We start from the raw sequence: 26,467 nt of genomic DNA on the forward strand, positions 1-26,467 counted from the left end.
AAAATGTCTCTCCAAATAGTCAAACCCTTGCTCTAAATCGATGATCAAAGAACGATCTACCTAGAAGATCACCGTACTTACTCTCAATTACCTTGGTCCACAACTGTTAGCCCAAGGCCCTACTTGTATTTCAACAACTGAGATTCCTCTCCCCAAGCCTCCACAACCACTTTCCAAGCAAAGCGTTATTCATATGTCTTGGTTTTTGAAAACCCAGACCTCCAGCTTTAATCTGTTTACATACTCATCCTAGCTAACAAGATGGGATCTTCATTTTCTCCTCTGAGCCACCCCATAAGAAATTCCTCTGAATATGCTCTATCACTTAATGGGCATCTTTAGATTGATAGGTATTAAATAGAAATATTAGCAAGAACCACTTTACTAAGAGTGGTTCTAACTCCCATTGAAACCAAACCCCTCTTCCAAGAGGCTAGCTTTTTCTCCACCCTTTCAATAATTGGATCCCATGAGTGTTTCTTGGGTTTCCCTTCACCCAACGGTAAACCCAAGTATGTCGTCGGAAAGTATCAACCGAGCATCAAATGAGGCTAACCACACATTCTGACTCAACATCAGATAAATGAACCCCAAGGATTCTAGATTTTCCAAAATTGGTTCTATGACCAGTTACCACTTCATAGCAACGTAGGACCACTTGAAGATTAACAATCAAATCTTTTACCTCAAGTTTTACATTGAGACCAGCCATATTGTTGACATATGTGATAAGGGAGAGATGTCCAAAATTGTTTATCTATCTAGAATGCCATTTTACCTTAACCAATAAATTATCAACTACTCTGTATTCATTGTTCTTTCATTTGAAAGTATATCATTCCATTGTTTGGAGTCATTTGCTTTATTTTCTTCTAGGCAGAAGTTATCTCCTCTTAAGCACCTAGATTTTATGAATGAAGCAGGGGTGTAAACGAGCCGAGCTTGGCTAGGCTCGGCTCGGCTCGTTAAGCTCAAAAGCTCGGCTCGGGCTCGGCTAGGGCTCGAACCAGGCTCGGCTCCCCCTTTCACTCCCTGGACAAATGGGGTTCCAAATGAAGTGACATATTTTGCCTCCCCCTTTCACTCCCTGGACAACCCTTTTAGTGTATATATTAATATATAATATATATATTTAAATATATTAAATTCTTAACGAGCCGAGCCGAGCCTGGCCTAAATCGGGCTCGGCTCGTTAAGCTTAACGAGCCTGGCGAGCCGGCTCGGCTCGGCTCGTTAAGGATTCGAACCGAGCTTTTTTCGAGCCGAGCTCGAGCGAGCTTCCGAGCCGGAGCCAAAATTGACACCCTTAATGAAGCTCTATCCTCAAAGTAACTAGATTTTATAAATTCGCTCCATAGATTTGTCTCAGTTTGCATATTTTGGATGTTCTTCATTCTAAAAATGATTTTGTTCTCAAGCCTAGGGCTGCTCAATCGGTTATAACCGAACCGAAATACCATATTTTTACTAACCGAAATAATTTCGGTTAGTCAAAATTAGTAACTGAAACCGAAATTTCTCCGGACCGAAACTAACCGAACCGAAATAAACATTCGGTTAATCGGTTAGTTCGGTAATAACCGAATTAGGCACAATTGCACACAATTTCATTTCCAGAAAAAATAATAAGAAATAAAAAAAATCCATGGAGAAACCCAATCGAAAATCCTAATGGAGGTAGGAATTCTAATCTATGAAGAAACCAAAACAAGTATACAAAAACGCATGATATCAGCAATCTAATCCTAGGAAAATAAAAAAATAAAACCAGAAATAAAATACATGTTAATCTTTGATGTAAGAGGGGTAAACTACGGCTTGTGGAGGAGAAGAAGGCAAGCTTCGGTGGATCGGAGAATAATCCCCAAAAATAAGAGTAAAAGATGGAGACGGAAAGGCGGAGGCCGCGGAGTTGTCGAGGAGAGAGAGTGGAGAGGCAAAGAGGCGGAGGCCACAGTGTTGCCATTGGAGTCTTGGAGGCAGCAGTGAGCCGGTGAGTTGCAAACCCTAAGTCCCAAATGTCGTGAAGAGGGAAGACTGAAGATGAGTCAAGAATAGGGCTGGCAATTTCACCCGGGAAAGCGGGGATCCGCCCCACCCCGCTTGGGGAGGGGATTCCCCGATTTGAGCGGGGAAGGGGAAGGGGAAGGGGATTTAAAAAATTCCCCGGTGCGGGGAAGGGGATGGAGTTGGCCGCCCCGCCCTGCCCTCATTAATGCCATTTTTTTCTTGTATTTTTTTAAGTGTTTTTTTTTTGGGGAAAACTACTAGAAACCCCTTGGATCGAAACATATCTACAAGATTCCCCCAAAATTTTCATAATTTCCATTAGTACAGTTTTGTCCCTGAAATAGCTTTTTATGTTTTCTTTTACCCATAATCCATCGGGCATTGTCCCTCATTATATTAGTATATTACCCTTAGAAATCCCTAGAATCTCTTCATCGAACCATCACTGTAAGGCAACATTAAATCCTTTGAAAATCTCCCTCCCCCAAATAAAGGCAACATCTCTCTAATGAGTGATGAGATTTTATATGGTGTGCACTCGTATAGTCCATTATTTTTCAAAAAGTAATGTATGGGCTACGCCATAGGATGATCTAAACCGTCCATTTGATAGGCTACAATTTAAAAGAACTTTACAGGCCACACCATAGATATCCAAACAGTCCATTTGTTGGGCCACAACGTAAATAGATTGCGGCCCAAAAATCATTTCCATAGGATGATTGCAACCCTCCGATCTATGGAAGGTACCACAATATGCAATTCCTCTATAGATCAGAGGGTTGGGATTATCCTATGGAAATGATTTTTGGGCCACAACCTATTTACGTTGTGGCCCATCAAATGGACAGTTTGGATCATCCTACAATGTGCCCATCAAGTGGGAGGTTTGGATCATCCTATGCCTATTGTAGTATGGTGTGCCCATCAAATGGACGGTTCGGATCTTCCTATGGTGTGGCACATAACTTTTTGGCAAGTGGGATTGGGAATTAGGGATCTGCTCGGGACTATCGATCAATTAAATGAATCTGAGAGCAACCACCTTTGTCCCCAGGTTAATAAAATGAATAAGACAAAATCTTAGCCTGTGTAGGTTGTGTGGCTACTCTCACATGCAACAGCCAAGCCGCAACATGCCTGAAGTGATTGTCCCTAGCAAATCTTTAGTTTTAAACCTAACATTTAACAAAGTAAAGTGATTGTTCCCGAAGGATGCGGGGCAGGGAAGGGGAGGGGATGGGGATTAGATATTCCCCGTGGGGAGGGGAGGGGGATTCCCCATGATCCCCGCAGTAGGGAGGGGAAGGGGAGGGGGGAAATCCCCCGCAAAGGGAAGGGGTAGGGGACCCCAACATCTGGCCCCGACCCGCCCCGTTGCCGGCCCTAGTCAAGAAGAACATAAGTATAAAACCCTAAAATTTTAAAAAATATATAAAAGTAAAGGGCGGTTGGTGAACCTTGTCAGAGGATAGAAATTGACAAATAAAAAAAGGGCTTGGTCAGTCTTATCCTCTTTGCTTTGTCTGTGGTATATTCTTTTAAGATTCTATTGTGCACAAAAACAAGCCTCAGCTATAATTTTTTTAATATAATATTAGGACTTGCACCCTTGACAGAGTAAAAGTAACTTAGACTTTAATTTAAAGAGATAATTCGGTTACTTCGGTTAACCATATGAGTTACTTATTCCTAGTTTTAAAACCGAAACCGAACCGATTTTCTAGGTAACCGAACCAAAACCGAAAAAACTAATCGGTTCGGTCGGTTAATTCAGTGCTAACCGAATTGTGCACACCCCTACTCAAGCCTCCTTGTTTGGGCTCATTAAGGCCATGTTTGGATACCTCATGTTTTTGTATTTGTATCTGTATTTTATTATTTCTAATACAAAATACATCAATCATCCTCACCGAGAGAGAGAGAGAGAGAGAGAGAGAGAGAGAGAGAGAGAGAGAGAGAGAGAGGACGTCTAGCTGCAGCAGCAAGGGTGAAGGTAATTGCCACAAATATTGATTTCCAAAGAATGTCTTGCAGAACAGATTTGCAAATTTGATTTTTTTTTTCACTGTTGTAGCTGATTTGGAAATATAAGGTCCAGTTCCAAATCTCAACTCCAAATGTGAGAAATCCAAATTTAAATCTTGTGGGTATCCAAATGTGGCCCAAGGCTCTCCTAAGTAATTCAATGATATTTGTGGTCATGGTCTATCATACCCCACCATAAGTTGGCAAAAATACTTAGTGTGTTTAATAATACCTATATGAGGTTTAGATAGACACGATACATATTAAGATTGAAGGACATTACATGGTTAAAGAGAACTAGCTTGCCTCCTAATGATAGTAACTTCCATGTCCATCCTTCAACTCACATTCATTTTTTATCAAGGAACTTTTCATAATAGCTAATCATTAATCTACCTCTGTATAAAAGAGCTCCTAGATATTCCCTAGAAAGTCTTTTGAATGTGAAGCCCATAGCCATGTTTGTAATTCCTCTCAAAAAGGCAGAGCAAGAAAAACAACTTCATCTTTGTTAATATTCTGGTGATAAGCTGATCTGTAAGAGTTCAGAAATCTTATTATGTTGTCAATTAGGTGCTTTTTACCGATTGATGCAATATCATCATAGTCCGCAAATAAACACTTTGTAGTTTTCAGGAGGTAATTGATACCCCATCACACTGATGTGAACTCTGATGATTGAAGCAGAAGGCAGTGGTGTAAATTTGATAGAATTAAATCAAGAGGTATGTTTTATACAGAGGTAGATTTTACTTTGATTTCTTTTATCAAAGTAACACCACTGATTTTAGTTTCCACAATCATATTTCGTATCAGTGTGATAGGGTTATACTGTTTTTAACTCTTGTAGTTTCTCACAATCAGAAGGTTCCAACTATCCTCATGAAAGTATGAAACAACAATTGCCACATCTCTGGGCTAAGATTAAAGCTTAAAGAATTAGATTTTGTTGCAACTTAACTTAAAAGAAATACATCAAAACAGCAATTAGAATACAATCTTATTTCTTTTGAATTGGAATATACCATTCAAATAAACAAAAAACGAGCACATGTAAATTAGTTTCCTCTGCTCTTCACAGGACAGAGAACCACAAACAAATTGCATACATAAGAGCACTGCTCCCCTCACATACTACAAGACAACCTCACATATTATAAACCCAGAAGATCACAAATTACAAATCTCACACACAATCTCAAGTTAAACCAAAACACTCCAATTCCCATAATACTGTTCTATAAAAAAGTCATCAGAGAAATCAAGGGCAACTTTAGACATCGTTGTAAGCTACATATAAATCAAAACTACTGCCATGACACAAAAATATCCATGAGCAAGGAGAAAAAAAAGGGTATAAGTAAACTTTGGTCAGAAATAAGGGCAAATCATTAAAGCAACCAGAGAGATTAGATTGGAAACTTGAAATATTTCATTACCCAAAACCCATTACATATTCCTCCTTTCTAAAATCAATCTTACTATAAAAAAAACCCATGACCAAAAGGGAGGAAAAATAGACAATAAGGGTGGGTTTTGATTTAACCACCAAAACCATAGAGGGTCCTACCCTGCCTCTTAAGGGCATAAACAACATCCATTGCCGTCACAGTCTTCCTCCTAGCATGCTCAGTATAAGTAACAGCATCACGAATAACGTTCTCCAAGAAGATCTTAAGAACCCCTCTTGTTTCTTCATAAATAAGACCACTAATACGCTTAACACCACCTCTACGAGCCAATCGCCGAATTGCAGGCTTGGTAATCCCCTGAATGTTATCCCTCAACACCTTCCTATGACGCTTTGCGCCACCCTTTCCTAGCCCTTTTCCTCCCTTCCCTCTTCCTGACATTTTTTTTTTTCAAACTCTGTAAAACCCTTCGAAATAGAAAAATGCTTTGCTTCAGCAGTTTAGCTTGTAGAGAGGTTCTGGGCTTGGGGTCTTTAAATAGGCGCGTTACAAGGGCGGGGTTTTTGAATTTGGGTCGGTGTGTGTGTTTTTTTGTGATGATTGTATGCCGTTCGATGAATAGTTATCGACGGTCTTTAAGGCGATCCGCGTCAGTTGAATTTATTGCTTTTACGCCGTTCGATTTGGTTCAATCTACGGTAATAAGAGAAGGAGCTGGAGAAATATCGAGAAGCTCCAAATAGAAACCATGTGGGCTTAAAACCACTTTTTTATTCCCAAGCTACCCTTGCAAATTTCAACGATCGAACCATTCATTCACAAAATGACCCTGCCTGCTGCCTATAGGAACAAATTTTGACCTCGAGTTACAAATAGCAGTGATGATGGTACTAACCAGTGCCCAATCAGAGACAGGCATGTAGCACGTGCACCTAAACACGCCAAGGGTGAGATGGTAATTTCACACCTCATATAGAAATCTCGCAATATATTGGTAATTTTTTAAAAAAAATTTGTCGACAAGGGTGAGACGCCAAATGGACAGATGTCGACAGATGCAAAACTAGGGGTGCAACTTGGGTCGGGCTCAACCCGAACCCGACGGGTTCAACCCGATTTTGGGTTGGGTTGGGTTGACATTTTCTCGAGTTGGGTTGGTTTAGGGTTTGGAAAAGCCAACCCGATTTAAATTCGGGTTGGGTTGGGTTAGGGTTGAGGTCTTGGCAACCCGAACTGAGCCCGACCTCTGTCATCTAATTTTATCATGATTTTCTTAGGATTATGTTTTTTTTTCTTGTATTTTTCTGTTTGGCCCTAGATGAACCCAAACCCCACCCTACTCAACCCGACCCAATTTGGAGGCGGGTTGGGTTAAAGTTGACCATCCTCAACCGGAGGCTCGGGTTGAGGGAATGCTATCTCGGGTTGGGTTAGGGTTGGCCTCAACCCGACTCAACCTGACCCGAGTTGCACCCCTATGCAGAACGTGAACGACTAGCGATTGGTCGATAACCGCAGAACGCAAACAACTCTCAAAGTTAACAGACAGTTTGATTCTGGCTAAACAACAAAATAACACAAACGAGATGCCAATGAGAGGGATAATCGAATTGAAGAGAAAGGTTCACGTGGGAAGATGAATTCATTGCTTCATTAATCGAGATAAAAGCTGCAGATACAGAAAAGTTAAAGGTACAATGCTGGAAAGTAAAGATATAATGCTAAAACATGTTTGGATTTGGCTATGGGACTTCTTCCTTATATACAAACACCTCATTTTATAGCCTTATTTAGGTAATCGTTTCTTCTTACCACACATTCTCCTGAAGGGAACTTTTTGATAAGGACCCATATCGAGCTTCCTTATTCTCACGTCATCCATTCTTTCAGGTGGTTATAGCCTACATTTTCAAGAATAGCAATTGAAGTGCGACATCTTTGAGTCAATCCATCCGAATGGTAGCTTAGTCGCTCAGTCTCACTCTACCGATTGAACTTAGAGATAAATATAATTGGGAGTTCCTAATAACTGCCTCGTGTTCTAGGCTCCACTAGTTGCCCGTCCCTCCATACTTTCACATGATGCCAACTTGGAGAACAGCTCTATTGTTTTGATTCAAACTGCTCGCCACCTAATAATTTATCTCTCATGACCGATTATGCCCAAAAATGGGTGAAAACAGGTTCATAGAGAAGATATATTCGCCCCCTTTTTTCTTTTCTTTTTTACCAAGGACAGCCCCCTCTAGTGTAAAGAGCAGTCAGAAATACACTATAGGGGTTTCAACTCAGGTTGGGTTGGATCGGATTGAAGCCATCCCTAGATAGCATTCCCTCAACCCTAACCCGAGTTAATAATCTATGTCCAAATAGAAAAATACAAAAAAATAAAATAAAAAACATAACCCTAAGAATCACGACAAAATTAGAGCACCGGGGTCAAGTTCGGGTCAGGTGTAGTTGCCTGAGGCTTTAACCCTAACTCAACCAGAAATTAGATCGTCCTGGCTTTTCCCATCCCGTAAACCACGTGCATCGGTTAAGCCCGAGCGAGCCGAACTTGCGTCTATACGGAGCAAACCCACGATGCCAGCCGATGTGCCATCTACGCACGGATTCTTCCAATATCAAGGTTGTCCCACCAACTCCACACCAACCAATGCATCAGGTGGGGCCAACCTTTTTACACCATGTCTCGATAGAGTGGGTCCCACTATCTCTACTTAAACCCACACATGGAGTGGGGTCCATCATTTTACCTCATGTTTTGATAAAGGTAGGTCCCAAGATCTCCACCCAAGCCCATGCATAAGGTGGGGCCCACCATGTCAAGGGGGCCCATTATTTTACATCCGTGTATTGCTTGGGCCAAGAAAGAAAGCTAGTACGCCTTTTGGGTCATCCAAGGACCACGTCCAAGACTCAAATTATGGCCAATTATCGGATGTGCCGAAGACGGACGATCTCATCTTGATGATGAGCGGATATAATCGCGACTCACACACGTGGCATATGTGCTTTCCACAGGATCATTGTCTCTTTCTCTTTCTCTTTCTCTACCCCTTCCCAATGTAAAATCTTAATGCTCTGTTTGGTTACGTTTTTTTGAGTAAAATAGCAGGGAATGTAATTCTCCTAATTACCCGAGGGGTGTTTGGTAAGGATTTAACATAAATTGGAATTTTGACCGCCGGTTATGTCGGGTGCTTGTCGGGTAACGTGGAACCCTCGAAATTCGCCGACGAATTTCTCCAAATCGAAGGAAAAATGAGAAATTCTTTTTCACCGTAATTGTCATAACTTTTTACTTTTGCTTGTAGTTTTTTCCGTAATTGTCATATCTTATTACATTTTGTTGGTATTTTTTTTCGTAATTTTCAAACTTTATAACCATTTCTAGGTAATTTTTCATTTAAAACTTTATAACTTGCTATTTTTTTTATTTTTTATTTTTTTGTAATTATTACTTTTTTTTGCTTATTTTTACTTTTGCTAGCAACCTTTGCCCATATGCGCATCTTTGTACAAGGATGGCCACATGCCGAGAAGTGGCATAGGAGAAGTTTGCTAGCAAATTCCTATAAAAAAAATGTTATCAACACTACTGTTTTCTTATGGGGGCACTCTCACTTTATTAAAAGTACGGTATGACCTACACCATAGGATGATCCAAACCGTCCATTAGATGGGCCATAGCCTAAATAGGTTATGCTCCAAAAATCATTTCCATAGGATGATCCTAACCCTCCAGTCTGAATGTTAGAGGGTTGATCCTAACCCTCTATAGATCGGAGGGTTAGAATCAACCAATGGAAATAATTTTGGGGCATAACCTATTTAGGCTATGGCCCATCTAATGGACAGTTTGGATAATCCTATGGTGCGGGCCATACCGTACTTTTTATAAAGTGAGGAGTGCCCTTATAAAAAAACAGTAGTGTTGATAACATTCTCCAAAAAAATCTTAAAAAATACGGTAAAAAAACTCCCACATTTCCTACCCCCAACCAAACAACCCCGGGGAGATTTGCTCCCAGTCTCCCGTTGACCCTTTTGATTTCCTTTTGGCTTCTTCTTATCTAAATCCCCCCAACACCTACCTGCATCCAAACAGAGCAATCCTTACCTGATGCTCCAATTTCACTGTAAAACCCTACCCGACATTGAGCCGTACATAATTCTGATTCAAGGGGTTTTCAGGAAGAATAAGCTTAGGGAGGCATATAAGCTTCTTTGCAGGATGAAGGTGAATGGTTGTAATCCAAACATCCTTCATTAGAATACGGTTATTCTGGGTTTCTGTAGGGGAAGGGTTAATGGTTTCTACCAGTGATTTGAGATAAGGATGAGCTAGAAATGGAGGACATTGTTGAAAATCCTGCAATGGGAGATCGGGGACGTGCAAAAAGATTCGTTCAAAACTAGAAAGGCTTGATTTTGCATTCAGTTCAGTTTATTGATCTAGTAATTAAGGTATGTATGGACAGGGCCTCTTGATTACTTGGTGCTCAATGTTTCAATTTAGTATGTCATTTTCTCCATGCAACCACTCAGATAATGCATTTCCCTATCATCTTGTTTCCCTTTCCCTGCTAGAATATATCAGATCAAATCTAGACAGATCCGACCGTTGGATCATTAGGGTGGAAGGTTTGTCTTAGCAATTAGTTTTTAGATATGTTTTTGCATTTCAAATATGGGTTTTGCTAAGGGAAACGAATTTTACAATCATTTTTCACATTGTTTGAGAATTTCACAAATGTTTTGATTCATTTTTATCAAAACGTGTGTACAATTCCTTTCCCAATGCACCTTAACGTTAGCAAAACCCTTCAAATATAGGTAGTTTTAGGTAATTTTGCACATGTTTTCATGCCTTCCATGCCAACCACTTGTAAAAGCCTCTATAAATATAATGCAGAGGCACCAAGATTGTCTCTGGTTCTCGTCATATTTTCCTACAATTATAAACTCTTACATTCCCACATCTTGATTCATTGGCGATTGGGCAAGTTCTGCCATTTTCAGTTAGGATTTTCATTGGCTTCCTCAATAAATTATGGTTGTTCCCAAAAAAGGAAAAAGTGGCTATAGAGTTTGCTTTGATTCTGGTGAGAGAGCAGTTCATTGATGTTCTGTGATGGCTGATGTACAGTGTTTTGTTACCTGTGCTATGGAAAGGAGTTATGTCTCGCATCCATATTCATAGAGTCAATTTCAGCATTACAAGACTGATAAACTCTATTTGATGACTCGACATTTTCGATTACTTATTCCTCTGGTTTAGTTTCTAGGCATTTTACATGTCTGCATACAACTCGAATTTTACAGCACTTACGACTATTGGACTCCTAACAAAATGCTCACCATCAGTCCAAGTTAAGCTCCCAAATGAGTAATCTCCTTGCACCTTTCGTGTAGAAGAGAAAGTCATTCTGAATTGTATCGTTGTGATGGAAGAATTGAAGGACAGGATCTCTGGTTTGACTGCCACCTTAATGCCATGTGGGGGCTGTACCAAAGCTTTATACACAGAATTAGTTGGACCGACGTTTGTTACAGTTCTCAAGATTGTTATGGTCTTCGTAAGGTTTGGGATTGAGATTGAAGGCAGGTTCAGATTCAGCATGGAATGCCTATTTTTTGAGCAAGAGGTTGCCTCTGCAAAAACTTTGCTGATGGCAGAGCTCTTGTAGCCCATGGAGCAGAGGAATTGAACATAGTCCCCCATGCTCATATCATAAATAAGCCCTGGATCTGTCGCTTTGTTGGGATTAATAAGACCCCTGCCTATGTCAAAAGGGTCTGCTGGCTTACGATTACCTCCCTCTGCAGCTATCATCTCTCCATCTGTGCCGGTTTGAGAGGCTGCAGTTTTGAATAAAAAGGTATTTATTCTCAAATGAAGGAAGCAGAGACTTGGAAAAGTAATCAATGGGAATGTGCCTCACCAGTGGTCACAATTGCCGATTTTATTGCTGCAGGAGACCAATCTTTGTGCAAGGATTTGATTAGGGCAGCTATTCCGGCCACATGTGGACAAGCCATTGAGGTTCCTGAATCGAAGGCAAACCCGTCCTCTGTAACGCTAGTTGGTGGATAAGCAGCCAAAATGCTAACACCAGGTGCAGCTATATCAGGCTGCGAGCACCCAAAACCCGTCATATATAATAGGTGATCATGAAATATAGAAGTACTCAATGAAAGGAAAATTTCGAAAATTTTGTGGACTACTATAGAGGGAGCAATATTGCTATGTTGGTAGTATTTGATAATGCTGAAAATAATGTTAAGCTGTATCTTTCTTGTATGGTTACTGTTTTTGAAATGCAAAATCAAATTTCATGAGTTTGTGTGTGAAAATTATTGTCAGAATCTTTTTTCAAAATGATTCTCCAGTGAAGCCCATTTGGGCATATTAATCTATCAGTTTAGCTGTAATTCCCCTTTGTTGAATTCTCATAAAAGTCAGGTTTCTCATGTAGCACTTTATAACAGAGGTATCTATTTAACTTGTCGGTCCTCTCCCGTTGGTCGACTGGCTTTACGCTCCTTTCATCACAACTGCCTTCACTCGCTTAGTCGGATGTTTAAAGCTTACGATCTCATAAGGGCATTACATCGCTTGATATGTGACTATAATTAGTTGATAGCAGAACTCAGCTGGGACAGCAGATATGAAAAAGAAAATAGCCGGTTTTTTGGGGCTAAGGCTGGCTTAGATGAGCTAGACTCAGATGGCTTAGTAGATGGCTTAATTTGCCTAATCTACTTAATCCACTGAAGCTCAGTTCAATAAGTTTTGCCTTCCTCACCTACTCCAATTGGCCCAAGCACCCAATGCTTCTCTGCAGCACCTATCATACAATTGCCTGATTGACCTAGGCGCATGTCCACTGAAGCTCAGTTCACTAAGTTTTGCCTTCCACACCTACTCCGATTAGCCCAAGCACCCAATGCTTCTCTGCCGTACCTATCATACAATTGCCTGATTGAACTAGGCGCATGGTTCCATACTACTGCTCTCCATTGTCTCCTGTAGTCATGAACGTATTTATGCATCAACTTGATTTGAGGATCAAACACTGTATGGACGAGCCGTTTCTCATTACGATAGGTGTCAAGTGGAAGTGCAGTAGTGATGTATGCAGCTGAGGCATCACTTATCTCATCCCCTGCGAATGACACGCAGGAGAAAAGGGGTGAAATTCAAGGGGAGAAAAGGGGTGATGTATCTATTTAACTTGTCAAGGGGAACAAGAATATTGCATTAATTGTTGTTAAACAGAAGCGATTTAAGTTTTGGAACCTCTTAAATTGAAGTGGCAATTGATCCTTGATTTCAAAAAATCACCAAATGATCTGTCGGACTTGCCGGACTTGCATAGGTGTTGAAACAATCCTTTTGATGTTCCTTCCTTCATTGCAATAAGCATTTAGGGGTCTGATGACATTTGAAACAGAGAAAAGAAATAGGATACACTAGGGCATGCATCATACTTTTAACACTGCAGGAGTCAGGGAGCTGAGCCCTCTGGATGAGAAATATGCTACTCTTGGGGAGGTCAATTTCCCGATAACAGACTTAGGATGGCTCAACTTTACAACGGGGGACCTTCATGAGGACTGAATCTTATTACATACAATTTTGTTTGATGCAGAATCTTTCATCTATAATCTCAAGATTTGCTTACCTTGCCCTTCGGATGTAGGACACTATCTCTGTCCCTACTGCATAATTTACCATAATACATGGAATAATAGCACATGAAGTGAGCAGGTATCTGTTGGCTGCGCATAGATGAGGCCAATACCTCCCGCTGCAAACACGGTCAGAGCTGCAGTGGACATATGCTGATTATCAGCTACTGAAAAACAGAGGATAACCTTTCCTTTTGCTAATGTAGCATTCAGACTTCCAAGCTTACATCCCTTGCTGCAAAACATATAGCATCATTAAAACAGAAGAGTTCTAGAAGTATTGAATTAGGAAGGTAGGTGTGAGGAAGTGGAAAGACTGATCACCTTCCATCATCTGCAAAAGTATCTTCTATGTCTGCAGCGATATGTTCTGAGTACACAAGTCCATTGAACCCACCTTTTTTCGTTTAGTGTCCATGGATTGACCCTGCAACCAACAATCTCAAGACTCAAAGTAACAACATGCATAGTATTGTCTGCTTTTCCTTCCAGAGAAGCAAATGACATGTAATATTTACTCGTGGAGCAATATAGAAAAGGCTCTACGCATTACCAAAAGATAACACCAAAATGAGAACCTCCGGTGGAAGGATGGCTAAAATTGAATTTCGATGGAAGTGCTATGGGTAACCCGGGGCCGGCCGACATTGAAGGCATTATCAGGGACGACAAAGGCAGAACGATCATGTCGTACTCGGTGCCACTTGGTAAGACGGATGCAAATGAAGAGAAAATTAGAGCACTCCTATTTGGCATTAAATGGTACGCCTCCAATCTCTCAGGGCCCCTTGTAGTAGAGGGGGATTCAACTAATGCGATTGCGTGGGCCATCGACAAATCTAAGGGACCATGGAGACTACAGAACTATATCTTTGAAGTAAGGGACCTCGTACAGATTGTCCGGCCTTCGATCGTTCATAGGAGGAGAACGGCGAATATGATGGCAGATGAATTGGCTAAACATGGTGTTTCTTTGGATTCAATGTGCATCATTATCCCGTGAAATGTAATGGGGTGGGGGCTGGGTAGGAATTATTTAATTGTTATATGTACTGGGCTGATCGGTCTCTGTATTGTAGGGGACATCTTGTCCCCTCTTTATGTTTTTAATCAATAAAGTTGTTACCTTTCAAAAAAAAAAAAATCGGTTCCTTTCATGCAGTAGCAAAAGGGATCATTGTTGTTTGTTCAGCTGGGAATGAAGGTCCTGACTCTTAGACAGTTGAGAATACAGCACCATGGATCTTAAATGTTGCCGCCACTACCATTGACAGGGCCTACCCAACAGCCATTACACTTAGAAACAATCACACTCTCTTGGTAATGCGTAGAGCCTTTTCTATATTGCTCTACGAGTAAAGATTACATGTCATTTGCTTCTCTGGAAGGAAAAGTAGACAATACTATGCATGTTGTTACTTTGAGTCTTGACATTGTTGGTTGCAGGGTCAATCCATGGACACTAAACGAAAAAATGTGGGTTCAATGGACTTGTATACTCAGAACATATCGCTGCAGACATAGAAGATACTTTTGCAAATGATGGAAGGTGATTAGTCTTTCCACTTCCTTTACTCGTGGAGCCTTTTCAATCGGTTCCTTTCATCCCATCTTGCTCGATGTAAGGAAAGAGAGGAACTGGGGTTCCTAAAGACCCAGATATGACATCTACTCCATCATGTATGGCTTCATCAAATGCTTTAAGTGTATCCGCATAGCTGCATCCCACACCGACCCAACAAGCCTTGTAAATTGCTAAATGGGCATGCGGTGCACCACCTCTAGCCACCCCGGTAGCTAACCCTCTATAACTCGCATTCTTCACGAGAGAGCCAGCAACTGTGGAAGCTGTGTGAGTTCCATGACCTATACCATCTCGCGGGGATAAGAATTCATTGCTAGTGTTTATCATTTCCCCCCACCCTTTTACGAAAGTTTCCTATTACAGTTGGTGGAATCGAAGAATTCTCCATGCTGGCAAATCCTGTTCCAGTGAGACGGGATCTGACCCATGTCTTTATCGCTAAAACTTTCCAACTCCGGCCAGACACATGCACATTTTGGAAGCAATTTACAGAGGTTCCAGTGAATATAAACTTGCAGCTGATATTTTATATGATACCTGTATCTATAACACCAATAATGGTTCCTTCACCCATTTTGCAGTCTGATAAAAGATGAGAATTAGATTGGAGCCCAAGAAAATCCCAGCTTCTAGTCGTATGGAGTTTGTGAATGCCATTCGGTATCACCCGGATAACACCAGGGAGCTCTGCATTTTGTCAGGCATATGCATTTAAAAAAAAAAAAAAAAACCATGGTATGCTGATTGTTGCATATAGTGAACTTACCTGCGACCATTTCTGCTTGAGACTCTGTTAGTCTAGCTGCGAACCCTGAGAAGCCATGCTTATAGCTATACAATATCGAACTTTGGGCAGCTTCTTTGCTGTAATTTGTTGAAAGTACAAATGATTAAATAAAACCAACTCCTACAGCTTAAACTTTTAGGGGCTGTTTGGGTACGCAGATTTTAGAATCTTGGATTTCCTCAAAATCGTAGATGGGAGATGAGAGGAGGAGACCAGCTGTCGTTTTCTGATTTCTCGCCCTTCTTTCCATCAGCAAGAGAGTAGGAGATCATCTCATGTTTTCAGGTTTTAGAAATCTCAGGATCGGGTAGAGATTTCTAAAACCTGGATTTCTTACTTAAAATCCAAGATTTTGAAGAGAAGCGAAATGGATGGTCTCCTTTTCTTGTCTCCCATCCAGGATTTTGAGGAAATCCAAGATTCTAAAATCTGCGGATCCAAACGGCCCCTTAGAGTAATTTGTTGTTTCACATAGTATCAGAGCTCTTGCCTCAGGACAGGTCCTGGGTTCAAAACCGAACAACTCCTTGATATTAAAAACCCACATGTCTGACCAACTCCAAAAAGATGGGCCACACTTGAGGGGGAGTGTCGTAGTATAAATCATTAAATAAAACCAACTCTAACAACTTAAGCTTTTAGGGTAATTGGTTGTTTCACACAATTACCAATCCAAAGTCGCTCAGCTGTTATAATGTGGCGAGCAGAGGACATTCTCCCCTGTAATGTTTTATATTAGGAGGATAGTAACTTCTACTCCATACCTTCCAAGTAAGGTTGTTAGCATCTCATGATGAGAATTTTCGGTAACCGTGGGATCCTCATGCTGCTTCTCCCCCATGTACACAATGTGCACCTGAATTATCCACTAAACCATGAGTAAATGACATAGAAACGATCCAAACTAAAAGCAAAGTGTAAAGACACTCACATTGTTTACTGCCCTGACATATGCAACAGAGATTTAAAACTGAAGATGGAGGAAGAAGAGGGAAAAGACTGCAAGTAACTGAGTTGTGGGAGCCTCTCTCCGACCACATAAATGTGTAGCCATTGTCATCAGGGTTTTGGGTCTTGTAGATTTCTACTATTTCCTTGTAGAAATGGTTACGTTATCATTTATTATTTATAGAACCAGGGAAGATACTGCTTCACTATTGAGAGCTATGGCCACTTTCAGACACAGAGAAAAGCAAGTCACAAAGTGTGATCCCCACAAAAAAGAAAGGGTCCAAAAGTTGCCCCAATCTCTCTGGTGGTGGAAGAAATTTAAGAGCATCTCTCAGCTTTCAACGTGAAAAATGTTTCCTTTTTCCATGTATTACTATTAGGTAGATTTGTCATGTTTTGGCTTGATTAGTGACATTTTTGGCTTGATTAGTGGCATTTTCTTTACGTAGATTTATGATGTTTGGCTTCATTAGTGGCATTTTTGTCTTGATGCGAATTTTATAATCAACGCAAAAAGGAAACGGATAAATAGATGCAAGGATTTTTTTTTTCCTGTGATTTGATCGGATGCAATGCTGATGATAGTCACAAACATTTTTGGAGGAAATGACATTTGCAACCCCCCTTCTTTCAATGATGGTACTCCTCTCTTCAGTTCACACATCTCTAGTTAGGCTATTTTAAATCTCAAAGAACTATGACTAACCGAATTAACATGAAAAAAATCTTAAGGAATGCTGCCACTGTAGAATTTCTTGTATTATGTTCATGTGCTTTTTCTTGCTTTACCTTGCATTGATTTCTGATTCTCATTACTGTTTGGATTGCATGAATTTTTGTGGAAAAGTTTGGAAAGGAAAAATGTTTCTAAAATTTCCTACCTTTTTACACATGAAAAAAGATAACACCAACCAACCCTATTCAATTATTATTAAGAGGGGGCCTCCAATTTACTATGACTTCCCACTAAATTACCCATAATCATATCGTTTCCCTGTAAATAATAGAAAGAAGGAAATTTTCCAAGGAAAAAAAATAGGGCAGTGATAAATTCACCACCTTGAAAGAAGAATACACCCCTTTAACAGAAATCGTTAGATATCTTTAAGGGCTGGAGGAGAAAGCGTTAACTCCAGAAGCATTAAAACTTAACGATTTATGTTAAAAGGCGGTGTATTCTTCTTTCAAGGGGGCGAATTTATCACTGCCCAAAAAAAAATCCATCAAAAATGTTTTTCTTGCAATCCAAACAGGCTGGAAAGAACATATAATGAGGTCATGTGTGGATGGTGATGAGATTTCCACATAGATAGAAGACACTTTTATCAGAAAACGTTAAGAGTGGAGAGCAGTTCTGTCAATGCATTTAGGATGCACGATTGATGGTGTTAATTTAAAGCAATTTTATTGGTGGGGCCTACTAACCTTCCAACTGAGCATTTGGGACCTCCCATTCATTTTCTCCACTTTGTCCATCATATAGTGGTGGATATAAAAAGAGGTGTGAACGGGACAAGCTGATTTTCCCAAGGTTCAAATATTCTAGTTGTACTAACAATGGGGAGATTGAGGGCAACCCTTCTCCTATTTGAGTGGCATGGATATCGTTTCACTTTAGAGTGCCTGTCATTTTAGAATTTCTTATTCTCTTCACTAGCTTATGTATAGATGAGGTTATGAGGCGAGGGTGATGAAATTTCCATTAAGATAAAGGTACTTCTATCAGAACGTTTAAAGAGTACTTGGATCAACAGTTCTGTCGTGCAATATGGTGATTTGATGGTGCAAGTGGAGGGAGGGTCTCTCTGCTCCAGTTACCATCCATCATACCTTCTGTCCTTTCTTTTCTTTGGGTCAATTGGGGTCAAACCCATTGTCTCAAAGGACTGTTTTAGCCAAGTTAGACCCCTTCTTTTCTCATCCTCCCTTAAAAATGAGAGTGATAAAAGGGAGATAGGCGTGAGAGTATTTTTGCACGCAGTGCACCTTGCCCCACTTGTGTCCATTTAAAGCCAACTTATGAGTTGATAGGGGGGGAGCTGCGGTCCGAATTTGAGAATTTTGGACCCAAATTGAAGTGCAACGTGAGTCCAATAATCAGGTTTCAACTCAAAATCAACAATCAACAATCAACAATTTAGCACTTGGGGTTTCCTTTATTATACGAAAGTAGTTTATCTGTAGAGACATTTAAACATTGTTTGGGCTTCAGAAAGGATCGATAGACTTGCGTTTTTATCCTTCTAACTGGAGTATGTTTCCCTTGCCAAAGATCAAGGGAAGTGATCATGCAGTGAAAAATAAAGTGTTTTCATCGTCTTTGTAATGGACGTGCCTCACTTGTAGAGTTGTAGTACAAAGAGGAAGACACTTGCAATGTGCTTGGGGAAACGCCAAGGGTCCAATGATTTGAGATAAGGATGAGCTGGAAACGGAAGACATTGATTAAAATCCTGCAATGGGAGATTGGAGACGTGAAACAAGAATCATCCAAGTAGGTTTTCATTTGGAGGACTATATGAGTAGGACAATACGTTTCCAGACTAGAAAGGCTTGATATTGCATGCAGTTCAGTTTAATTGATCTGCTTGGCATCTCGATCAAAATTTTGAGCAATTAATCTAGTAATTCAGGCATGGGCATGGCCTCTTGATTACTTAGTGCTTATGTTTTCAATGTTATTATGTCTGTTTCTCCATGCAACCACTTAGATAATACATTTCCCTATCAAATCTAGACAGATCTGACCGTTGGATACTTAGGATGGTAGATTTGGCAACTTAGCAATTAGTTTTTGGTTATTTTTAGTTACGTATTTACAATTTCAAATATCAGTAGTTTTAGGTAGGTTTTTTTTCTTTTTTTCTTCTGTTAGGTAAACAAGGATTGAACCTCCCTGTCATCAGGTCACCAACTTCCTTGACCTTCCGGCACTGGGCAGGCGTCAGCCGCCGTTCACCGGGGCTTCGGTCGCCGGCTCCCCTGTCATCAGGTCACCAACTTCCTTGACCTTCCGGCACTGGGCAGGCGTCAGCCCCCATAATTTCAAATGAGATTATCAAATAAGGCGACTGGAACGAATTCACCGAAACGATTTAAACGACCTCCAGGTTTAAGAACAAAGCCTTGATCGTTGACCAATGAGCTAATTTTTTGTAGTTATGCACATGTTTTTCATATCTTCCATGTAAGCCTCTTGTAAAAGCCTCAATAAATATTGTGAAACAACCAATTACTCCAAAAGCTTAAGCTGTTAGGGTTGGTGTTATTTAATAATTTATAGTTCAACACTCCCCCTCATGTGTGGCCCTTCTTTTTTGCGTTGGCCATGCACGTGGAATTTAGTAATCAAGGAGTTGTTGGGTTTTGAACCCAAGACATGCCACAAGGCAATAGGTCTGATACTACAGGAAACAACCAATTACTCCAAAAGCTCAAGCTGTTAGAGTTGGTGCTATTTAATCATTTATACTTCAGCAAAAACTAATGCTAAGGCACCCAAGATTGCATCGGGTTCTCTTCGTATTTTTCCTAAAATTCTAAACGTTTACATTCCCACATCTTGATTCATTGGTGATTGGGCTAGTTCTGCTTTTTTTTTTGGTTCGGATTTTCATTGGCTTCTTGACTAAATTATGGCTGTTCCAAAAAGAAAAGAAAAGTGGCGATAGGTTGCTTTGATTCTGGTGAGAGAGGAGTCCATTGGTGTTTTATGATTGTTGTGATGGCTGATGTACGGTGCTTTATTACATTCCCTATGACTTGCAACATGGAAAGTAGTTAACTCTGGCGTTCATGTTTGTAGTCAATTTCAACATTACAATACTGATTCACTCTATTTGAGGACTCGGCTATTTCATTTAATTATTCCTCTGGCTTAATTTTACATGTCTGCGTAGGACTCAAATTTTACAGCACGGACGACTATTGGACTCCTAACAAAATGCTCACCATCAGTCCAAGTTAAGCTTCCAAATGAGTAATCTCCTTGCACATTTCGTGTAGAAGAGAAAGTCATTCCGAATTGTATCTTTGTGATGGAAGAATTGAAAGACAGGATCTCTGGTTTGACTGTCACCTTAATGCCATGTGGTGACTGTACCAAAGCTTTATAGACGGAATTGATCGGGCCCACATTTGTTACAGTTCTCAAGATCGTCATGGTCTTGTTAAGGTTTGGGACTGAGATGGAAGGCAGGTTCAGATTCAGTATGGAATGCCTGTTTTTTGGGCAGGAGGTTGCCTCAGCAGTAATATTGCTAATGGCAGAGTTGTTGTAGCCCATGGAACAGAGGAACTGAACATACTCCCCCATGCTTATATCATAAATAAGCCCTGGATGTGTCACTTTGTTGGGATTAATAAGACCCCCACCTATGTCAAAAGGGTTTGCTGGCTTGCGATTACCTCCCTCTGCAGCTATCATCTCTCCATCTGTGCCGCTTTGAGTGGCTGCAACAGTTTCGAATAAATAAGTATTTATTCCAAATTGAAATAAGCATGAACTTGGAAAAGTATTCCATAGGAATGTGACTCACCAGTAGTCACAATTGCTGATTTTATTGCTGCAGGAGACCAATCTTTGTGCAAGGATTTGATAAGGGCAGCTATTCCAGAAACATGTGGACAAGCCATTGAGGTTCCTGAAAGGAAGGCAAACCCATCTATGTGGCTAGATGGTGGATATGCAGCCAAGATGCTAACACCAGGTGCAGCTATATCAGGCTGTGAACATCAAAAACCCGTCATATATATATAAGGTGATCATGAAATATAGAGGTACTAAATGAAAAGAAAATTCCAAAATTGTTGTTTGACTGCTATGGCTGTTGGTAGGATTTGAATAATGTTGAAAATAATGGTAAGTTGTATCGCTCTTGTGTGGTTACAGTTTTCAAAATGCAAAATCAACTCTCATGAGTTTTGGTATGTTACAAATATTGTCAGAATCAATTTTGTTCTAAATGATTCTCTAGTGAAGCCCATTTGCACCTATTAATCCATCTGTACCTGCTAGCATTGAACAGGGAGGCAAAAGTATGACCATTCAAAAAAGAAGAAGAAAAGGCTAGAGTATGTGAATATATGGAAATGTCAAGGGGAGGAAGGGTTGAATGGTGCTTAAAGCTAAGAAGAAGCCTAAAAGATCATGAAATCCTCAGCCTTACTCACATTCTTTTGCTTCTACAGGCACAGTATTGCTCTCCATTTAGTTTGGATCAGCGAGTTTGGTCCCCTGACATCTCAGGTTCCTTTTTGGTTCGCTCCTACTTCCGTCGGTTGCTTAGTGGAGATGGGGGGAAAGCCTCTTTCTCTTGAATTTGATGGTCTTCAGCACCCCCCAGGGTGGCAGCTTTCGCTTGGACAGTGGCAAATAGACGGATTAATACATGCAACAGGCTCAAGAGGCGGCACATACCAATTGTTAGTGGTTGCGTTCTTTGCAAAGCTGCCGAAGAATCCATTGACCATGTCTTGCTCCTCTGCCCCGTCTCTTTTGCTATTTGGAGATTATCAACAGGAACTTCGGTTTTTCTTGGGTCTTCCATCGATCTATTAAGAAAACGTTCCTCCACTGGAGCGGTTGTTCATTTGGAAAGGTGGGTTACACTCTTTGGAGGCTTTCCCCCTTCGCGATTCTGTGGCACATTTGGCAGGAAAGGATTCGAAGGATCTTTGATTGTAAAGAAAGCCACCTGGGCAAGTTGGTGGCTGGAATCAAGGTGGACATGGTTGCTTGGGCCAAATCGAAAGGTATCAGACTACCAGATCCCTTTATTCATCGACGGAAATAATTCGAAATTGGCGGCAATTATTCTGGAAAGAGTAGTCAGCTCCCATCCCGTTCCTAGGTTCAAAGCCCCTCCTCCCGGCTGGATGAAATTTAACTTCGACAGGAGCGCTAAAGGAAAGTTGGGCCCAACAGGGATTGGAGGGTTGATCTGTAACATTGAAGGTACTGTGTGGATGTCCTTTTCTGGACCAATTGGTATTTGCGATTCTAACGAGGTGGAGGCCAAAGCCTTGTTGTGGGGGCTCAGCATGGATCACCTTTCCCTGCCCTTGATAGTAGAGGGCGATTCATCCAATGTAATAGTGTGGGCCACTAGTTCAGCTCGAGGCCATAGAAATTATCAAGCTCCATACTGGAGATTTGGGACTCTTGTAGGAGAATGAACCCCAAATTTTTGCACATGCTTCGATCACCAAACAGGGAGGCAGACAAGCTTGCCAAAGAGTCTGGAGGATGTTAGTTGTAAACTTGGAGAAATTTTAGAAATTCGGTTTATAGGATTGATGATGGTGAATTTTCTTGATGATTATCCAAGATAGTTTTTACGATTAAAATAGCAGAGTGACATACTTGTCTATATTCAGAAGTACACAATTTCCAATAGTCATGGCTTGAGAGACTCTGTCTTTCGATTAGACTTACTTTTCTGGATACTCTTGCTTTGCTATAATTTTCTTGGAGGATTGTGATTGCTTTAGAGTTTCAGAGTTTCAGCTTGGTTTTTTGTTATGAGAACAGATTTATACGCAGTTTTTGAAAGGGACAGGTGAAGGTGTACAAAGAATCTTCTTGAATTTGTAAAGAAAGCTTACTGATGGAATGAAGAAAGGAGGAAGCGATAGGTTACTGCATTTTGACTTGTTCTGCTGTATTTTCTAATTGGTTTTGGGTATGCCCGTGCTAGCACTCTTTAATATTTTGTAACGCAGGATGGGACATCTGGTCCTGAATGCTACCTCAATATTAATGAAATATGTCAATTTTTTTTTTAAAAAAATCCCCTTTGTTGAGATCTGATCAAATTCAGGTTTCTCATTATAACTGAGGCATCCATTTAAGTTGTCAAATTGTTGTTAAACAGAAGTGATTTAGGTTTTGGAACCTCTTAAATTGAAGTGGCAATTGATCCTTGATTACAATAATTCACCACATAATCTGTTGGACTTGCATAGGTATTGAAACAATCCGTTTGATGTTCTTTTCTCCATTTCAATAAGCATTTAGGAGTCCAATTAGATTCGGAACAGAGAAAAGAAAAGGAGCATACAGTTGGAGGTGGACCATACCTTCAACACTGCAGGAGCCAGGGAACTTGGCCCTCTGGATGAGAAATATGCTACTCTTGGGGAGGTCAATTTCCCGCTAACGGTCTTGGGATGGCTCAACTTCACGACTGGGGACCTTCACGGAGAATGAATCTAATTACTTACTATTTTGTTCAATATAGAATCTCTCATATCATCTCAAGATAGGCTTACCTTGTCCTTCGGATGTAGGACACTATCTCTGTCCCTACTGCATAATTTACCATAATACATGGAATAATTTCACATGAAGTGAGCAGGTTATTTGTTGGCTGTGCATAGATGAGGCCAATACCTCCCGCTGCAAACACGGTTAGAGCTGCAGTGAACATATGCTGATTATCAGCTACTGAAAAACAGAGGACAACCTTTCCTTTTGCTAATGTAGCATTCAGACTTCCAAGCTTACATCCCTTGCTGGAAAACATATAGCATTATTAAAACAGAAGAGTTCTATAACTATTGAATTGGAAAGGCAGGCGAGAGGAAGTAGAAAGACTGATCACCTTCCACCATCTGCAAAAGTATCTTCTATTTCGGCAGCGATATGTTGTGAGTATACTAGTCCATTTAACCCACCTTTGTTCATTCTAGTGTCCATAGATTGACCCTGCAAACAACATTGTCAAGAGTTACAACATGCTTAGTGTTGTCTACTTTTCCTTTCAGAGAAGCAAATGGCATGTAATATTTACTCGTGGAGCAATATAGAAAAGAAATCTAAGAGCGCTCCACTCATTACCAAGAGAGTGTGATTGTTTCCAAGTGTAATGGCAGTTGGGAAGGCCCTGTCAATGGTAGTGGCTGCAACATTTAAGATCCATGGTGCTGTATTCACGATCGTCTGAGCGGCAGGACCCTCATTCCCAGCTGCGCAAACAACCATGATCCCTTTTGCTACTGCATGAAAGGAACCGATTGAAATTCCATCGTGCTCATTGTAAGGGGAGAGAGGAACTGAGTTTCCAAGAGACCCAGATATGACATCTACTCCATCATGTATGGCTTCATCAAATGCTTTAAGAATATCCGCATCGCTGCATCCCACACCAGCCCAACAAACCTTGTAAATTGCTAAATGGGCATGCGGTGCACCACCTCTAGCGACCCCTCTAGCTAACCCTCTATAACTCGCATTCTTCACGAGAGAGCCAGCAGCTGTGGAAGCTGTGTGAGTTCCATGACCTATACCATCTCGCGGGGATAAGAATTCATCATTTTCAGCAGTGTTTATGATATCCCCCCACCCTTTTACGAACCACCGTGCACCAATCAGTTTCCTATTACAATTGGTGGAATTGAATAGCTCTCCATGCTGGCAAATCCCCTTCCAGTGAGATGGGATTGGACCCATGTCTTTATCACTAAAACTTTCCAACTCCGGCCATACACCTGCATGTTTGGAAGTAATTTACAGAGGTTCCAATGAATAGAAACTTTCAGCTGATTTTATTAGATGATACCTGAATCTATAACACCAATAATGGTTCCTTCACCCATTTTGCTGTCGGATAAAAGATGAGAATAAGATTGGAGCCCAAGAAAATCCCAGCTTTGAGTCGTATGGAGCTTGTGAATGTGATTAGGTATCACTCGGATAACACCAGGGAGCTCTGCATTTTTTCAAGCAAACGCATTCGATAAAAAAGCCTTGGTAAGCTGATTGTTGCACAGTGCTACACTTGGTTGAACTTACCTGCAACCATTTCTGCTTGAGACTGTGTTAGTCTAGCTGCGAACCCTGAGAAGCCATGCTTGTAGCTATACAATATCGAACCTTTGGCAGCTTCTTTGCTGCAATATGTAGGAGTATGAATGATTAAATAAAACCAACTCTAACAGCTTGAGCTTTTAGAGTAATTAGTTGTTCCACACGGTATCAGAGCTATTGCCTCACAACAGGTGCTGGGTTCAAAACCCAATAACTCCTTGATATTAAAAATCTATGTGTCTAACCAACCCCAAAAGAGGCCTGGGTTCAAAACCCAACAACTCATTGATATTAAAAATCCATGCGTACAACCAACCCAGAAAAAGAGGGGCCACACGTGAGGGGGGAGTGTTGTAGTATAAATGATTAAATAAAACCTTTTAGAGTAATTGGTTGTTTCACACAATTACCAATCTAAAGTCGCCCAGCTGTTATAATGTGGTGAGCAGAGGACTTTCTCCACTGTAGTCTTTTATATTAGGAGGATAGTAACTTCTAATCTTTTTTCTGATGGGTTAGTAACTTCTAATCTGTACCTTCCAAGCAAGGTTGTTAGCATTTCATGATGAGAATTTTCGATAACCGTGGGATCCTCATGCTGCTTCTCCCCCATGTACACAATGTGCACCTGAAACATCCACTAAACTTTAAGTAAATGACAAAGAAACAATCCAAACTAAAGGCAAAGTGGTAAGACACTCACATTGTTTACTGCCCTGACAAATGCAAGAGAGTTTTGAAACTGAAGATGGAGGAAGAAGAGTGAAAACAATGCAAGTGACTGAGTTGTGGGAGCCTCTCTCCGACCACATAATTGTGTAACCATTGTCATCAGGGTTTTGGGTTTTGGAGATTTCTACTCTTTCCTTGTAGAAATGGTTACCTTATCATTTATTATTTATAGAATCAGGGAAGATGTTGGTTCACTGTGGAAAACTATCGCCACAGTCAGACACAGAGAAAAGCTAGTCACAAAGTGTGATCCACGCAAGGAAAAGTGGTCCAACACAGCATCTCTGAACTTTCACTGTGGAAAATGTTTCCTTTTCCATGTGTACTATTCCGTTGACTCGTGACTTTTTGGCTTGATTAGCGGACTATTCTTTGTTTTCTTACTAAACCACTTGTAAAAGTTTGCTGTATCAGAAAAATTATTTTGAATCGATTGATCCAAAACTATTGGG

At 40.6% G+C, this 26,467-nt stretch overlaps 4 protein-coding genes across 6 annotated transcripts; all 4 read right to left on the reverse strand.

Annotated features, from left to right (window-relative positions):
* Positions 1-5,447: 5,447 nt before the first annotated feature.
* LOC143887261 (histone H4) lies at positions 5,448-5,970 on the reverse strand. Its single transcript, XM_077391374.1, has one exon. It carries the CDS (start codon positions 5,889-5,891, stop codon positions 5,580-5,582), a length of 312 nt encoding a protein of 103 aa, XP_077247489.1. The 5' UTR covers positions 5,892-5,970; the 3' UTR covers positions 5,448-5,579.
* A 4,695-nt stretch (positions 5,971-10,665) lies between these two features.
* LOC143887998 (subtilisin-like protease SBT3.10) lies at positions 10,666-15,414 on the reverse strand. 3 transcript variants are annotated; one of them, XM_077392263.1, is made up of 5 exons: positions 15,274-15,412; positions 13,476-13,578; positions 13,145-13,386; positions 11,402-11,591; positions 10,666-11,318 (listed from the first exon to the last, which is right to left on the reverse strand). In XM_077392263.1, the coding sequence occupies exons 3-5, from the start codon at positions 13,247-13,249 to the stop codon at positions 10,750-10,752; spliced, it is 864 nt and encodes a 287-aa protein (XP_077248378.1). In that variant the 5' UTR covers positions 13,250-13,386; positions 13,476-13,578; positions 15,274-15,412; the 3' UTR covers positions 10,666-10,749. The 3 variants fall into 3 exon arrangements, with proteins under 3 accessions (XP_077248378.1, XP_077248379.1, XP_077248380.1); XM_077392264.1 differs by lacking the exon at positions 13,476-13,578 and having other exon boundaries at positions 15,274-15,414; XM_077392265.1 differs by lacking the exon at positions 13,476-13,578 and having other exon boundaries at positions 13,145-13,288; positions 15,274-15,413.
* Positions 14,373-16,684, reverse strand: LOC143887999 (subtilisin-like protease SBT3.3). Its single transcript, XM_077392266.1, has 4 exons — positions 16,455-16,684; positions 16,288-16,379; positions 15,503-15,600; positions 14,373-15,423 (listed from the first exon to the last, which is right to left on the reverse strand). Exons 2-4 carry the CDS (start codon positions 16,362-16,364, stop codon positions 15,263-15,265), a joined length of 336 nt encoding a protein of 111 aa, XP_077248381.1. The 5' UTR covers positions 16,365-16,379; positions 16,455-16,684; the 3' UTR covers positions 14,373-15,262.
* A 3,489-nt stretch (positions 16,685-20,173) lies between these two features.
* Positions 20,174-26,247, reverse strand: LOC143887997 (subtilisin-like protease SBT3.9). Its single transcript, XM_077392262.1, has 10 exons — positions 25,987-26,247; positions 25,820-25,911; positions 25,269-25,366; positions 25,036-25,185; positions 24,315-24,964; positions 24,079-24,182; positions 23,747-23,989; positions 23,555-23,669; positions 21,013-21,199; positions 20,174-20,926 (listed from the first exon to the last, which is right to left on the reverse strand). Exons 1-10 carry the CDS (start codon positions 26,113-26,115, stop codon positions 20,358-20,360), a joined length of 2,337 nt encoding a protein of 778 aa, XP_077248377.1. The 5' UTR covers positions 26,116-26,247; the 3' UTR covers positions 20,174-20,357.
* Between the last annotated feature and the right edge of the window lie 220 nt (positions 26,248-26,467).

Source organism: Tasmannia lanceolata, unplaced genomic scaffold (assembly GCF_043159265.1).
Source record: "Tasmannia lanceolata isolate RefF3 unplaced genomic scaffold, GAP_Taslan_0.1 ptg000012l, whole genome shotgun sequence".
Taxonomy (NCBI): Eukaryota; Viridiplantae; Streptophyta; class Magnoliopsida; order Canellales; family Winteraceae; genus Tasmannia; species Tasmannia lanceolata.